The 17,693-nt window shown below is 39.2% G+C and overlaps 1 protein-coding gene across 9 annotated transcripts in view; it reads right to left on the bottom strand.

The window, feature by feature from the left end:
* The window catches only part of MAP7D2 (MAP7 domain containing 2), an 84,793-nt gene that overhangs the window by 27,682 nt on the left and 39,418 nt on the right, over positions 1-17,693 (bottom strand). For 8 of the 9 annotated variants that reach the window (XM_040582549.1, XM_040582550.1, XM_040582551.1 and 5 more), the window contains exons 2-3: positions 9,589-9,666; positions 6,208-6,371 (exon numbers count right to left, since the gene is read on the bottom strand). In XM_040582549.1, the coding sequence (XP_040438483.1) occupies positions 6,208-6,371; positions 9,589-9,666 (242 nt within the window). Of the gene's footprint in view, positions 1-6,207; positions 6,372-6,920; positions 7,113-9,588; positions 9,667-17,693 lie in introns of those variants that run through there. The other variant, XM_040582556.1, reaches the window with a different exon arrangement.

The following is a 17,693-nucleotide window of genomic DNA, read 5'->3' as shown; positions in this document are numbered from 1 at the left end:
TCTATGGTCACTGGCTTTCTACCATGCCAGATGCCCTCTCATCATCTTCTGGTTATCTGCAACATACTTTTGTCTCTTCTACATCTTTGAAGAATCTCTTCTACTACCATGACTTCCAGCAATTTATTTCTGACCTCATTTTTTCCAATTCACCCAACGCTGCTACCAATTATCCATGAATTTCAACAGAAAGCCACTACCTTTTATCTTTAAACTCTCTTAACTTTATTACAAATCACTTGTACCATAAAGAATTTTGTATCATCACCCTGTATACAAAGAGTGAAAAAAGGCAATTCTCACACACCCTTTCTATCATTCTCACCTCTTCTGCCCCTGTCGCCTCTCAGCCAGGTGACCCACCCTGCTGTTACAATTTCTGCTGCCTTGTCCAAGACTATGATCTTGCAGTCATGTGTTTTGAGCTCTCACTTCAGTTTTGCCTCCCTTCTGTGACTGTAGTTCACGGTCTATCAGGTAACATCATTCAAAGACCACTGAAATCAGGCAGCTGCTTCCCTGCCCTTCCTCCCCCTTCTGTCTAGTCAGTGCCATCAGTGTCCAGGCAGGCTCACAAATGCGTGCTTTGCCTCCATCCTCCTCCTTTTTCTCCCTAAAGAGCAAACACATGAAGCACCACAAAGTTCAGGCACAGCCTCTTCTGCAACAGCACAGAAAAACCTCACAGTTTTGGATACCCTATCATTTATTTTCCATACATTGGGTGTGACAAGAAAGCAATCTTCCAGATTCACCCCTCTGCGACTTAGTTTGCTACAGTCTGTTTTCCTTCTTTTACTACTTGATGATGCAATTTTCACATTTAAAACCTCTGCGTGCTGGCTTTGCATTTCAAGTTCATACTTCTTGCTTTTAACTTCCCAACTCCCAACATTAATTTAATTGTTTCAGTCCCTTTTCTGTACTTACTCTTTCCAAACCTCACCTCTTACTTCATCACCAGTTCTCTGCAGTCTGCTTCTTTTCATTATTTCCTTCTAACTAAGCACCTTGCCCCAATATGCCTTTCTACCCACACTCTTTACAAAGGAAAAACCACCCTCCCGTTTTTTTCTCATTAAAGCATACACTTATATGGAATATTTCTTTCCATATCTAATGAATACTGTTACACATTAATCAAAGAAGATAAGATGAAAGCAGTCAAGTTTCAATTATCTAGGTGATTTATGTTTGGAGTGGTTTTTAATGCTGCTTGAAGCAAGGACCAGCAATATGCTGTAGTCTGCAAACCACAGAATACAGTTATACCACCTACTATAGGAGTGTTGTTTTAAGAATAAAATGCATGATGAAATAGATTAAAGAAAATATTATTTTTCATACATATTTGAAAGCCCATGCTACCTACAATCTGAGGTTGAAATCTTAATTACATGATGTGGAGAGGTTGGTTCATTTTCATTTGCAAAGAGCCTTCCATTAAAGCACTGAAGAAAGTAATTATTAAACCTCATGAAACCCTGCAGATATAGCTTAGATAAAGAACAATATGAAGGCCATTTTTCATGACAAAAGGATAGTTATTTAAAAAAAAAGATTTAAGTTAGCACAAAACTAAAAGGCTAAAGAAAATAGTAAGACACATGGAAGCACAGCATAAACAACTCATACATTAACAATCTGGTCTGTGACAAAAACTCAACAAGACAAAGCATTCCTTCATCAGCAAACAATGCACAAACCCCTTCCTGTCTATACTATAGATGAAGCACCTTCTCAAAAATGTATCAAACTATCCATGTGATCCTCATTTAGGAACTCTTTACAGCTATAAATAGAGGAAATAATCTCTGCACTGAAGATACATTGTGAGCTTCCACAAAAAACTATAATGTACAAGCTTTACATGTAGGTTAAATTAAGAACAAGTAAAACCATAAAAAAAGTGCTATCTATTGCTAGTATCTATGTTCCTTTCCAAAATCCATACTTATTCATCCAGGTTTTCCTCAGACTAAACAACAGAACAAATGTTTGCATTATCTGAATTAAAAAAAACAAGCAAAGAAAACCAAACCAAACAAGCCAAACAAACCTGAAAACCAGTAGTGAGAATACAAGTAATCTTACTGAAGTAGTTTCCTTTTCTCTACATAAAGCATGACACAGATGTGAAAACAAGGAAAAAATTAATTTTACAAGTATTGTAACTTAAAATAATTTGCACGAACAATTCAGAACCAATCTACCTTATACCTACAATGCAAACATCTGAAAGAGCCCAAAAAATCTTCCTCTTCAGTTTATGTATTTGTCAGCAGCTATCTAAATAGCTCACTGTTTCTCAATATTATCAGTTGCCTTCATCTTTTGAGTGGCTCTTCCACATAGCAACCAGAGTTCTGTTATTTTCTATTTAAAGAAAGTATTAAAAAGCAATACAGTATTTTTAAATGTAACTACCATTCTGAATAGAATCCATTTCTACTCTCAACCAATTACAATTATCCATGTGTATTAAGGGTGCGTGCATCAAAGAACAACACAGGACAAAGGAAGTCTCTGTGTTAAGGTATATGGGGAGCTGCAGCAGCAAGTAACGGGGGGGCGAGGGGAGCAGAGGACAGTCAGTGTTGTACTAAGGACTAAATTCTTCTCACATCTATCACACAGCAAACAGCTTGCAGCAAAATTTCTGTATTACTTGTGCAAGTGAATTCCACTCAGCATACAAACTGCCAAAATACGTTTGGAAAGCAATTATTCTTTCCATGTATTATAATTCAAAAAGTAATTAACTGTGAATTATAATATAGAAAGTAATTAACACTGTTATATCTTTAGAGTTTTTCACCCTCTTAAGTGCATACTTTTTACACATGTAACAAATAGTCCATGTGCACCAAAACAATCTCTCCAATGCTGCAGGATACTCTTTTTCCATTTAGCAGCTGGTACATTAATCTTTCAAGTCTGAGTGCTGGATTAGACTTGATGCTGCCTACCAGTAGTAAGTCATTTAAACAACAGTATATTGGTAGGATCAGTACTAATTTTATCAATTTCTTTTTTAACAAAATCTGATGGTTTTATTAAAACTGGACCTTTGACTAGATGAATGTTATTACTCTTATTTGCACTAGTATCCTTGACACAGCCTGTACAAGTGTGTTTGTATTGTCTTATGGAATACAAGGGCAGTAGAACACAGCTTCTACAGACTTCCCAACACCCTGGTGTACAGCTAGACATTTATTTGCAAGGTATTTCCAAGTTACATGGAAGTTCAAGATGGTGAAAGAGAAAAAAATATTTTAACAGAATGAGGACTAGCTTCACTTTTATCTAGTCCTAAAGCCACTGGCTACTTACTTAAGTTAAGAAAAAGTTTAAAGCAACTTTTTAATAGCGTCTGTGAAACAACAATACACTTCTTTCCTCAAGGCTCAGGGGCTGCTTTTACTAAAGGAAATAACAACTTCAAAAGTAATATGGAGGAAGGGCAGTGCTACTGAAGACCTCTATGGATAAGGAAGGTGCAGTCAATATAGACAGAACAATTTTCAGACACACTTATTCAGTTCCTGTCTGAGGAATGGGACACACTCCCACCGTGCTCTGCCACAAGCTCCAGCTGCCCCAGAGAAGAACTCTGCCAGAACACATCCACTGCCATCAACACAGACTTTAAAACCACGATCTCTTGACTGGCACTGTAGAGGTGGAAGGGACAAACGCAAGCATAATAAACTGAACTTTAGCCACCTCCTTTTTGAGATGTCCTCTGCATGCAAAACATTCAAGCAGAAGATGTTCTGATGTAGGAAGCCAACAAGTCCCCATAATTTGTTAAGAGCCATTCATCTCCCAAACTCTTACAGGTGCAACAGTATTTTCTAGAGAGAGATTTATATATTCTGTTTTTATCACAAATATGCACTGCCTTCAGCTGTGTTAAAAAACAGGGAAAAAACACTTAAGGAAGATACAAAGTACAACCAATAAGGCAGACAGCAAGGAAGAAAATCTTCCTACTTGGCACTTCATACACCTGATGAACTGGTAAAATGGGTGCTCCCAGTCCCCGCCCAGTGTAAACCAGTGTTAAAAGGAGAAAAACTGAAGACACGCTGCAGTATGCTGGCTCACTGACCACGGCACTGTCGCCCCTCATCTCAGGTGTGGGAAATAGAGGTTCAAAGCTCTTCCAGTAAAGAAGGCCTCAAATGTCCAGAATGACTCAGCAGCAGTGAGTAATTTGCCATGCCCAGGGAGCTGCAACTTCATTACCATCCTTACTCAGACTACTCAGTACTCAGACTCCACTGCTACTATGCATACAGGGTTTGAGAGGCTCATCAGAAGAGCTGGGTGAGGGTTGGCATACCCTTTAGTAGAATTCAAGTGGAATTCAGCAAATGAGGGAATAACAAATAACCATGAAGGGAAGCAGGAGGTGGTGGTGGTGTCTCCTTTTCCCAGTTTCCTTCTTCCCTCATCCTCCCCTGTCCTACAGTTTATTGTTATGTACCTTCCCCTCCTTCAGAGGCTCCTGGATTTTTCCTCCCACTAGGTCTAATCCATCCTCAAGCAAGCATCCTCTCCTGTCCTCCTGCCCACACAGCCTTTTCTCAGGTTCCTCAGCCTGGGGGAAGGAGAAAAGTAAAGGGAAAGGAGCCAGGCCTGGGCCTGCCTTGGCTTCCAAAAGGCTTTAGACAGTTTAAGCTTGAAGGACCAGCTCAGTGAGCAGAACTAGGAGTGGTATGTATTATGACCAAATACTTGGAGGTAGCCTTTCTCTCACCATTAGAGGAATCTCCTGCTACACATACAGGGGGCTGGGGAGCTGTAACAGGCTCATTGATGCTTGGGATAAACATCGCTGTGTGCTCAGCTTCTTATATCCACCTCTGGGCAAGTGCAGGCAAGTGCACTACAGATGGGATCCCCACCAAACAGAGCCTTCAGGTCTGACCTGGCATACCCTCTCTTACGTCCAACAACCCTGCTCTCATTTCTGCAGCACAGGCAAAACCACACAGGCAGGGAAAGCAGGCAGTTCATCACTCTTCCTACACCTGTTTCCCCTCCCTGCCCCATTCTGGTGCAAATTCCGAGGACAGGGTTTTGGAAGTTTTTGTACTTGCCACTTTCCCATACAAGCCCTACAAAGGGGATCGATTTTGCTTAGCTGCAAAAGGTTATTACAGTAGGAAATACTGGGGAAGGAGCATGTCAGGCCAATGACGTCACCAAGGAGGAAACCTCCTACCCTTTGTTTCTGGTTTTTGCCATTTTTCTTACCAGAATTTGAAATGAACGACATGACAAAATATTTTAAAATTAATTCTCAGCTATTATGCAGAAGCCACAATCAGTATGTTACTGCTGTTATGACAGCAGTGTATTATTCTGATCCCACGCAGAAGTGTTTTACCTCTTTTGCAATGATATTTTGATCAAAAGATGGAGGGCAGAACGTAGGGAAGATTAACAACAGCAGATTTCTAGAGCCTTTTTATCTAGGAACTCGGGAAACACATTCTTCTGGCTTTTTTTTTTTTTTTAAACCACTGCCCCCCTTTCCCAAAATCATTAATTCTTTACTAGTTGCAGTAGCAGTGCTAGTGTTTTCTACACAACGTCACGTGGAGACACACACTGCATTCAGAGATCTGCAACAGCAATTGGACTCATTAGACCAAAAAAGAACTTTCAGTGATCTCAGCAGGGAGAGTAGAAGAGAGGAAGGGTATGAAGATGCTTCAAAAGATGTATGAGTAGTTCTGTTCTGTGCTAGAATCTTAAACCAGCCTAGATTCTTCACTGCTTTAAGTAAGAAATTCTGAATTTGTCACCGAGGAAAAATGAAACAACACATTTTCAAAAAAAATATTTCAATTTCACAGACAGTAAACAAAACAGTAAGAACAATCTTTTCCCTCTTATGGAAACATTTTTTAAAACTAACTTCTGGAAAGCTGGTGCTTTATCATCTGACAGTGAGAGTCCCCCGTATGTTAGCATAAGTAGATGACTATTCTGGCAGATCATACAAAAACCAAGACACAAAAAAAGCTTTGGGAAGTGTTTTTGATGTACAAGCAGTAGTAGAGTACTTATAACTATGGTCATGTGCATTTGCAAAATAAATAAATCAACATTTAATGCAAGTCAGTGATCAACTATGTTTAATGCTACCATAAAGAGCTGCTCTGCTATACATCTCCCAGTGGATCTTACCTCCTCCTCTTTAAGCTTTTGTCTCCGTTTTTCTTCAACAGCGGCTCTCTTCTGTTCTTCTCTCTGCCTCTGTTCCTCCAGCCTTCTCCATCGCTCCTCCATTTGCTTTTCATATTGAAGTTTTGCTCTTCTCTCCTTCTCCAGTATCTGCTGTTCTCTAGCAGCTTCAGAGAGGAAAAGGTGCATTTCACTTTATGCAAATTTTCTTCTGCTTTAAAACCATTTGATAACATGACACAATAGTGTAAAACAGCAAACAAGTACACAGGGTTTTAGTTCACTAAGATCAAAAATATAGTGCACAGAAGCGCTGGAATGATTAATAAATCTAAACAATTTGCTCAATAAATAAATAAGGAAGCTCTCTGTACACAAGGTGACAGTTTGTGCCCCTTACACCTAGGTAAAAACAGTGTACGGAATAGTTAACAATTCCTTTTTGGTTATGTTTCAAATTCCTCTGTAGCTTAAAGTCAAATGCTTTTTTCACACATAACAAATGTTCTCAGTAGTGAATCAGTTATACATGTTGAAGCAAAAGCCCTTAGAATTTCTTTAAAACTGTGCTTCTCGTTATGGGGCTGCCTTCAAAACAATACATGAAAACAACATACGCTAAATTTTCTATGATGCTTTGAGAACACACCATTCTGTTCATAAATTGGTGTTACACTGTTACCCACTTCTGCTTCTCTGCATGAAAAAAAAATTACTTCTGTTATTGAGGGTTTGCCCAGCTGTTTATTCCAACTGGAGTCATAATCTTCTTGAAACATTAGCTTGTTGTCACAGAAATTCAGACTGCAACATTACATACAGGACTGTTGCTTCAGGTCTGCATAGGAGAACAAGTAGCAGAAGTTACTGTGAGAAATCATGAGGAAAAATCCACTTCTCATGCAAGTGTATTCCCTAAAAAGGCAGGGAAGCAGAGTTCAGTAAGCATGCTTATATACACGCAAGTGTGTATGTCACATACCACCACATATATGGCCGATATCAAAGAAGGAATATTCTCATGGTTGCCAGGCTAAGAACTTGAAAGTTAGGGAAAGCCAGAATTAACACTGTTTTATACAAGAGCTAGTCCTTCATCCTGCTTACCTACTCAACTTCAGTGTGCTTCTTCAATTCCTGTTTCCTTGTACAGAAAATTTTCACCCTTTTAACTCTCTCAGTATCTTCCCATCAGTCCCAGACTCTTCCTTGCCAAGCCATCTCAATTCCCTCTTCTCCAATCAGCCTTACTCCCTCACCTCCTGCCCCCAAGCTCTTTAACCACAGCTGTGACCTTCACTACTTCCTTAGCCCCACTCTACCCTCAAGCCCTTGGTTTAAAAGCCAGAGTCCCTCCAATACCAGACCCTTTTCCAACAGTTGCATTTCTTTCCCTTGAATACTGGATCCTCCTACAATACTTCTTTTTCACATCCAACCTGCTTTACAGAACAACTTCTACCTTATTCTTGTTAGAAATAGTTGATGTTGTCTTCCCCTTTTGCCTTGTGAGAAGTCACCATTCCTTGCCCTGAGGACAGGGCAGTGTGAGAGGGGTGTCAACTGCTGCAGGTGAGCCTGGATTTGTACACAGATAAAGAGTTACCTCAGGGACAGTGGAAGACAAGTGACCAGTCACTAATTATTAATGACTACTAGCCACATCAAGTAGAGCAAGTGAAAACAGCATGCTGGAGTTGATAAAACCCAAAAATAAAGTGAGGTGTCCAGAGATTGAGCTATTGCCTTCCGAGTAAGCAGGTTAAACCCAGGACTGATTCTACACAGAAAAGCAAACTATTCTGTCATCAGGAACACACATACAGTTCTTATTCCTTGATTTAGTGATACTAAACCACTGATCAATGAGTTAGGGCTTTGGTGAAAAGGTTATTTCATATTGCTGCAAAGTACCTGCTAGCTGCATAAAGATCTGTCCATCTAGTGAACTTGCTGCTTTTTTTCTGAACTCCTAAAATAAATTTGCCACAGGCAAACTGTAACCAAAACCCAGAGCTCCTCATTCTAGAAATGGCCTTAAACCTAAGAAAGTATGTTTCCAGAAGGCATGTATGATGTCGGGATACAAGACCTGCAAGAGAAGCCCTCCCAAATCCCCTGGGCCAATCACTCCCAGATTCTCCAACTTTTTTTCCCCTCTCGTCTCTTCTGCTTTTTAATCCAAGTCCTTTCCAATCTATTCATCATGTCACTTTCTCAGGAACCAGAAAAGAAGGGATTATCAAGAGGACAGAAGAGGTAGTCTGGATTGAGTATACTTGGAACAGATGTAAACTACAACTCCGGCTGGTGCATGCCTCATAGACAGAACCTCTGGGGAGATTAAGAACTAAACACAATCAGCAATCAGATTTTCACAGGAACTACCAAAAGGAATCTTTGCTCAACAAGCCCACAGTACAAAAAAAAAAAAAAAAAAAAAAAAGTCAATGGCCTCAGGCCTCAGGTTTTGTCAAGAAATGGTCAACAGTTTATCTATTGTGCAAAAAACAGTATTCTCCTATGATTTTTTTTCCCACAGGTGTCCATAATGTTTTATTTGACATGTCCTCAAAATACACATCTAGCTTAAATTTTACAAAATCATAAACCACTGACAATTCCTTCTAACAGGTATTGTCAGGGGCCTTTCTTGTTACTACAATGAGGATAAGTGAAGGTAACTGTTAAACATACATATACAAATGCATATATATTCAAAAACAATGCTGAACAATTAATTTAATTCATATATAGATATGAAATTAACTGTGTATACACCCATGCACCTTTTTTTTTTTCTCCCTTTGATTTCCTCAACATTTCCCTGGTGGTATTAGTAGATTAAAAACACCTGAATATTTTAAAAACTCCGAAATCAATGCTTATGTTATTTAGGAAATGAGTATTTTTTCTCATTGTCTTGAAATATTACACATTTTAAACCTTATGGAAAAGTATCTGCTTCATGCTGTACTTAACAACTCCATAGTATCTTTTAATATCGCTAAAACTTAATGAGACTAAAATTGAAGCTGGTTCACCAAATCATCCTACTTATTATCCTAAGTATTATTCAAGGCTTATTTGGTATTTTTACAAAGCACAATCGTAACACTCAGTATCTTGCACATAAACCTATATTCAGAAGTACATAAAGAAGAAAGTCAACTTGTAACTATAGACTATTAAATATTCAAATGGAAATCACAGAAGACAGATTATTTTTTATAATTTAATGTAAAAGTAGTAATATAAGTGATAAAGACTAGGAACAGACTGAATCACAATGTTTAAAATTCAGAACAGAAAAACTGTCATGTTAGTAACTTAAGTCCATTAACACATATACATAAATAATACATACACCTCTCGCCATCTTACCGAAGTATTTCTCCCTTTCTTCTCTCCTCTCCTTTGCCAGTCTTTGTCTTTCATCAGTTTTTAGAAATCCATCAATGGCTGAAGTAAGAGAGATTAAAAAAAAAAAAAGTATTAAAAAAAGTGTTAGTAAAACTAAAGAAGCATCCAAAGATCCAAAAGAACTAAAAAAATCCACCAAAAATAAATATCTACTGCATTTAACAACCCCAACAACAAAAACAATTCTGCACTTGTATGCAGGCCAATTAAACTGGGATTTGGACACATCCTGAGCAGTTTCCTACCTACTGCTGAACTCAAAGCACAGCTCCTCACTGTAAATGCTCGACTCCTCTTCTCAGAGCAAACAAGCATGCTGTTAGTGCTTGTTTTAAAACTCAAAACTTTCTTGGGAAAAAACATAAGGATAGAATTAAGAGGTATTCATCTTTGTTAAAAACCTCATTCTAAAGTTTTTAGCTAAAAAAGAAAAATGTAGCTCAGGAAAGCAGTATGCAGCTCTTATAGTCTAATGCTATGTAGAGTTCCAGCCTTCATATTTATGGCTTAACACAGCCCCACAGCTTCCTCGCCCACAGCAAACCACTACCCCCAGCTCATTTCAACAACAAGCAATTAGCTGGATGAGGCTGCAGAGGCAGCAGCCCTCCTGCCCTTTTTTCCTGGTAGGAAACACTTTGTTTCCTGCTCCAGCTGGTATCTAAAAGCAGGTTACTTGTTTGGGAGGAGGCTGCATAAGGATGTGCTGTACCTGAATCCAGACACCCCAGTTCTTTGCACAGCATAAGCCACCGAAAAGCCCAACTTAAGAAAGCAGGGAGTGACACACGAGGTGCCTCGGGGTCACCTGCCTGCATGCCCTGGAATGAGCAGGCAGACAGACCTTAGATGGACCTTCTGCAACACCACAGGTAAGCTCACCAGCAGCTAGTGACTTGATGGACCAGCTAAAGGATGGTATCCTTTCAAAACAGCTGACAGGGCCTCCAGTGCCCTCCTTTCACTCTTTGTTTTCAGGATCTCCTGGGGTCTTAGCAGGGCTCCAGCGCAAACGGGCACAGCATCTCACAGCACAGTTTACACCTTTTGCAATCATTATTGGGGCTCCCTACTGAGTTGCTGCATTATAATTAAGTCCTCTTTCCCTTTTGCTCTAATAACTGACATCGATAATTTTCTCGGATAAATACGAGTGGAAAAGTTACTTAGACTGTAACCTCAACCATCTTCCTGAACAGTCACACTTGCAGGCTCCTCTCCGAGGGCATCCTGCCTTAAAGATTCTGCCTAAGTGCCTTTCTGTAAAATGTACAGTTCTGCAGCAAGGCTGAAAACCAGTCTCAGTGGTCCCTTGTGACTGGTGTAAAACGTAGGTCTCAGCTGTCCCCCATTAGAATAACAGCTTGCTTTTTCCCCAAGCAGCACCTTCAAACACCATCTCTAATCCTCCTCTGCAAACACAGACAGTGACTACTTGATGGCAGCCCGGCCTCTGGAAAATTGTAATTATAGTTCACAGCTGGTTAATTACAGCTAGAATTTGTGGGTCAAATACATATCTATTTATTACCAAAGACTCATCCTACCTCCATACTAGTCCACTTGTTTGTTCATTTGGCTGCATTTATTGTCAGATTTGACAAGTAAGAAAAGGAGGCAGCTCAGTAAAGCAACCACTGCAAAGGTTTGCAACTGCTTTGAAAGGGCCTGCAATAAGTAACCAAGAAGGGGAATCCTGTTGTCAGCACAGTTAAATTACAGCTCCAACGGAAAGCTTTCTCAGTGATCTGAAAGTCAAAACAGCATGAAAACTACAATTTAGGCGAGAAGCCGTAGAGAAGGTAAAATCAAGACTGGATCAAGAGCTGAAAGAGGGAAGACAGAGCTTGGGAGCAAGTGGAGGCTGGAGAAAAGGAGAAAGACAAGCAGAGGCAGGAGCTAAGGTCTTCTGTGGCAAGCGACCTAACTCAGATGGAGAGGTGGAACCTTGAGTATGGAAGCTAAGGAACGGGCAGAGGAACAGCAAGACAGTTCATGTCTATGGCTTATGTTTACAAAATCCTGCACTAGCTCCCCTCACTCACCTGATTTCAGGGGAAACGAAACCTTTTGAAACCCTACCCTTTTAATCTATGAAACCCACTGGAAAAATATGTTGCATTATGCTTGTCAATGAAGTTGCAGTAAACTTTGATTGCTTTGTGAATGCAACTGGCAGAAGCGGATCTAAAAGCTCCGGCCTTGCTCTCAACTACCATAGCTACCCAGAGTTGATGCACAATTTTTCAGGTTGGCTTTCTCAAAAGTGTGGATGTCTCAAATCCACTCAAGTAATATTAAAAGAATATCAAGGCTGTAATACCAGACATTTAAGAAATGAGATGTGTCAGAATAGAAGCGGTCTGTAAAATCCTTACTTTGCCTCCTTTTACGCACATATTATGCATTTTTTCCTTTTTGGTCCCTCCACTTATTCAGTGCATGGGATAAACCTCCTCAAGAAGTGAACCAAGTTCAAAGTGGTTAGTACTTCTTGCTTCATATTGTTCTGAAACTGGAAAGTAGACTGAACTATAATCTGAATTCTGTTTTCGAGGACAGTGCTCCAGATTTCGGTTACGGGCCAGGTGAAACAACAAATATATGGAACTGCTGCTCATTACATGTGCAACACACCAATGTGCAAAAACACATGTGGAGGGAAATAGTATGCAACCTAATAAGTACAGGACTCAAATGCATATGCACGCAGCAAGAGTAGCAATAAAATAGCACAGGCATCCTCCATACTAGCATTTCTTAACTCAAACACTTGACTTCGTGAATCAGCATGCCTACCAAAAATCAGAAGTTTGCTTGCCTTCAGAAAGTAAACACAGCTTTGAAGGACAGAATAACTATTCCCTGGGTAATAACTTGTACCTTGGGATGATGCAAGGCCAAAATTAGCATATTTACTACACATCTTCATATAATACTCATTATAAACGTAATGGGCACAGCAGTTACCTGTGGCGAGAAATCTGATTCATGACAGGAATTCAAATTCTGTTTAGTAAAGCAGGCTGTAAACACCAAGCCAGCGCTGTACCATGAAAATAACGCCATGCCATCTACATTTCCTAATACGACTGCCAGCAGAGGGCAGAACAAGGTTTCCATGAAAAAGAAAACCCCACAGCAAAAAAGCTTTCACTGTGTTAAGTGACCTCAGGTTAACAGTCTGTATACTCAGCTTTGTCCTGAGCTTTCCTCATATTTACAACTAAGCCTCTGATCCCTCGGTTAGAGGCGTGTAGCAGCAAATGACATATTTAAGAGTCGGGATGTAAATGCAAGCTGGTTGTGCCTTCTGCCAGAGTAACGAATACAAAGAGACGCTGGCAGAAAGGTCTCTAATAACTCTTTATTCCCAGACCTGCAGAAGAATAAGGAAACTGCCCAAGTGACGTCAAAGATTTTATTGTAAGGAAGCACACACACAAATTGCCGCTCCTTCTGCTCCATCTCCCATCCCTTGCCAAAAGCCCCTTTTCCAGAGTCCCCACTCTCAAAGGCAAGCATCTAACTGCTGGGCTAATTCCTTGAGACTGTGCCTTATTTTTCAACTGAAGAGGTCAGCTGCTCCTTTGAGACTTTGTTACAACAAGCATTTCTAAAGAAAAAGACCATAACTTAAAACTGGTTAAAATAGCAGCAGTCCTGCAGCAGTAATATACCAGCTAATGCTGCAGGACTTTTTCAATACTTCAATGTTACTTTGAAATAAATATTCACAGATGTAAAAAATGACATGTTAATCGCAGCAATCGCTGCTTTGATGGGCAAAGTAAACCTATTCAGACTGATGAAACAGTGCCAGAACATGTCCACACACACTCTGCTCCACATACCACTTGCATAAGCCTCTTGCTGGTTGCTAAAGACAGAGGAAGGCTGTCCTGTCCTGATGAGACACAAGGCAAGCTCTGTCTTTTGAAATCCATATCCTGTTTCTGGTTGAGAAAACAAGTACTCGAGCAGGACAATCAGGTTATTGGAAGCTGAGAGTACATTTCAGAAAGACAAACCTAGCTGCTTGGACATCTCCTGTCCTGAAATTCACACCTGAGTAACTGCCAGCAGATAGGGCGTCCATTCATATTTTTTTTTTCCTACTCTGCTGTTGAATGCACATATACATGTGTCTTTTGTAATATTCCACGGTATTTGGTTTCACAATGTATTTATATAATAGCACATATCAAAGTCCTTGATAGCAGGCATCCCAAGACAGAAGGGAAGTCAGCTAAGGATCTGAGCACAGCTCTCTGCAACTGTGTTCAACATACTTAGACCTTTGGCCATCCTATATGACCACATTCAACAAGTTTAGACCTTCACCGTTCTATGTGACACCATCCAGCATTCTCAGACCTTTGCCACAGTGTATGTCATCTACACTGAAGTTGCTGCATTGGTGAAATTCCCAGTTTGGATGTACTTCTGCCCATGGGTAGCCTTGCCAGGGATGTGGTGAAGTGGCCTGTATACCAGAACAGAGCTGACTGAGAGCACTTAAACCCACTGCTTTGCTGGCAAACTCCATTGTTTCAAATAATATAATCTCAATCTATAAAATCAAGGTTTTGCTCCCTAAAAACCTGCTTTCCCTCCCTTGAGACTGTTATTCTCAACCACAGAGAACAGAATTTTCCACCTGCCACTGCTTCCCTCTGGGTACAAACTGAATGAAGAAATGTTATGTTCAAGTTTCCAGTTACTGACTATACTCAGAGGGGAAAAAAAAGGGGTGACACTGCATGTGACTGTACCTGGATGACACTTTCTATTGGCAAAAGACACTTTGTCTAAATTTTAATTGCGGTATGTCACTGAGAAGCTTTCAGGTAGAGTCAGCCTGCAAACAACACAAGGGCTATGCAGGTATGTTCAGTAAGATTTAGCGGATTGTCCTTTTTTTTAATAATTATCTTTTAAAAGTTTTGGGTTTTTTTAATTGAACAAGCTGTTTGTTGTATTGCACTCAAAAAATTAAATACAAAGAATAAGAATTTTTCCAGTTTCAGCCACTTAATTTTATTTTCATGTTTGCCAGGCTGGATTTCAAATATAACCAGAAAAGCAAAAGGGACATTTTCCATAATGCCTAATTAAAATACCAGGATTGCTATTTGTTGTTATAAAGATGTTAAGTAGATGAAGTCATTAAGGGCAGACTCAGCTGCCAAACACAGTGACATTTCAGACACCTCAGGCTGATTGTCTGAGAGGTGGCCTGGCAGATAGGACACGGATGATGTCAGGAACCCACAGGCCCTGGTGAAAAGCTAGGACACAGAGTGTCAGTAAGTACCTGCCTTATGCTCCTCATCTCCACCCTCGATTTTCAAATTATTTGTTTGAATCAAGAACTTCAGCTATACATCACACAAACATTACAGTAGCAAAACATATCCTACTGGTATGTTTATTTAAGTTTAAGGTAAAATCACTCCAAAATGCTGGCCAAGTAACTTTAAAATTAGACATAAAAGTATATATACGTCATTTGGTGATGGCTTATAACAACAAAAATATCTTCTATTACTGCATGAAGGGGAAAAACTTGCTAAAATATAAAAGGAAGGTATTTTCAGTTCTGCACGAATCTGTAGGTAGGATTTTCCTCCCCTTCTAGCCTGTTCCTGCAGCTTCTTACTGCAGGTAATTACAAAAATTGCACAAATAAGAAGGTGAATGGTGGAGATTCAGCTGTAACTTTTTTTTAAACTTCAAAATAAACCCGGAAACACTCATGCTTATGAAGACAGTTAAACATTTAATTTCTAAATTCAGGAGTTAACACTCTGTATTCCTACATTTGTCAATACAGATACCAATTAATCCTTTCAACCTTACAAATGAAAATTTTGAAAAAGTCTCTAAAAACGTGAGCGCGTATCATGCACGAAGAGAACTTTTATTCCAGTATATGAAAAAAATTTCATCTTAATCATATGTTCTCTAATTTTTACTATTCATGAATAGTAATTTTAATAGCAGATACTGATATACTTGAACACAAAATTCCATTTCATAATGATTTTTTGTATTTATTCTATGACTGCAGTTAATTTGAAAGCACCTTCAGTAACTTCACATGAAGCTTTCAAATTAAAAATTGTTCTCAAGAACTTCTAGAAATAGTTGTATTTCTCTGAAAACTTCATCTTTGTAGCATATATGCAACCCATGCATGCTGCATTATCTCTTAAACGGTGGACACTTACATCGGAGTTTCCATGCTGCAGAATAAAGCCTGTACAGAGATGCTTACAGATGGCAAACAGGGATAAAAGACAGACCTGCCTCTCCATCCTGCTCCAAGAGAGTGTATTATACTCCCTTTCTCTGCAATAAAAACACTTTCTAAGACTCTTGACTCACAAGGGGGAGGGAGAAAGGAGACAAAAAGGAAGCGGGTTTCCTTTTGCTTATACATCTTTCATCCAACAATTAGTTACCAATGGAATTTTTCCAATGGAATATTCCTCTGCTAGAGGACAAATAGGAAACTATTGTTAATGCCTTATATAAAGTTTTAATACAAAAAAAACCATTCGTACATGTAAACATTACATTCAAAACCTTAGCTAACAGTTCTCAAGTGCTCTAATGCTAGCTTCAAAGTTGCTATTGCTGTAGTGGCCATTGATCAAAGCATGCACAGCTCTACCCACTGGCTCCAAAGCAAGCTGGCAAGTAGGGACCCAGCCAGACTTTCATGCCACTCCTGCTCTCGTGCAAGTCTCATGAATTATATATTTTGTGGAATCTCAGCAGAACCAGAATTTAGCATCAAGCTATTTCTACAAAAATGTTGAGAGTTGAATAAAAATTCTAAAATTAGATGAAAGAAGTAGCAAAAAAAAAAAAGGGGGGGGGGAAATATGCCTGAAGATTCATGTTTGTTTATAAATGTTTTTATGAAAATGTCTAGTCTTTTTGCCTAATTGAAACTGATTAGATGCATCTGCAGTACAATCTAAGTTTAGGGAGACTTTTCAGACCTCTTATTAAAGAAAGGCCATTGCACAACATCAGAATCACAACTAAAAAAATTATTTTTAAGAGTTATCCTTTAAAACAGTCTAAGCAGGGCTTTATGGGGGCCTTGGTGTTGGTTGGTTTTTTGTTGGGTTTTTTTGTTTGTTTGTTTTATGGGGGTTGAGAGGGTTTGGGGGGGGTTGGGGGGGTGTTTTGGTTTTTCTTGGTTTCCCACATACACACCTTGCTTTTAAAAAAAAAATTTCCAGTAAACATAGAAATTCTCGGTATAAAAGACAGATAATCAAATTTGAAGATGCAGGAAAACTATGGTTTTTAAAATTGATCTTGTCACAACTTTAATTATATTATCAGAAAAAGCCCCTCAATAATATTAACCAAAAATAATAAGATAGCACTTTCCCTCTTCAGATACTTAACTACACAACACTTACAATGAGGAGTGGAAAAAAGGCATAATCCAAAATGAATTAATGCATTCATAACACTGTCTTGGGAACAGATTCATCCTACACACAGCCACTCTGTCTGAGGAAAGCAATCCTTTTCAAACCTGCTCCCTGAGCAAGTAAATAATCTTACAGTTCTGGGTGGGGGCAGGAATCAAATCAGCAACTTTCTGGAAGAGGGGAAGACTACACATTCTGAAATGGATTAAAAAAAAGAAATAAACAAAAACAAATATTGCTTCTAACTCACAGTTAACAGTTAAAAACTAAATGCAAGTAAGGTTCACGAAGGAATAATTGCTGTCACTAGCTGGAAATTATGTACTAAATCAAGCAAACCCCCAAACCCATAAACATTACAAATAAAACAATTATTTTTCCACCACAGAATTTTTTTCTTCTTTCGTTCACTCACTACATACCTCCTAAGTTAACAGTTGTCCCAACATGTATTCAGAATTCATGCATTTACTAACTTGCACTGACTAGTTTCACTGACTTCAGCAGAACTAATTGGTTAGAAAAGATAGAAATATCTTGTTAGGATCAGGAAGCCTTTGCATGCCCCACCCAAGTCTGAAAACAGGTCCTATCACTCATGTACTA

The sequence above is a fragment of the Falco naumanni genome, chromosome 2, assembly GCF_017639655.2.
Source record: "Falco naumanni isolate bFalNau1 chromosome 2, bFalNau1.pat, whole genome shotgun sequence".
In the NCBI taxonomy this organism is placed as follows: Eukaryota; Metazoa; Chordata; class Aves; order Falconiformes; family Falconidae; genus Falco; species Falco naumanni.
The sequence above is the reverse complement of the archived record's forward strand: the minus strand, read 5'-3'. Positions and strand labels throughout refer to the sequence as shown.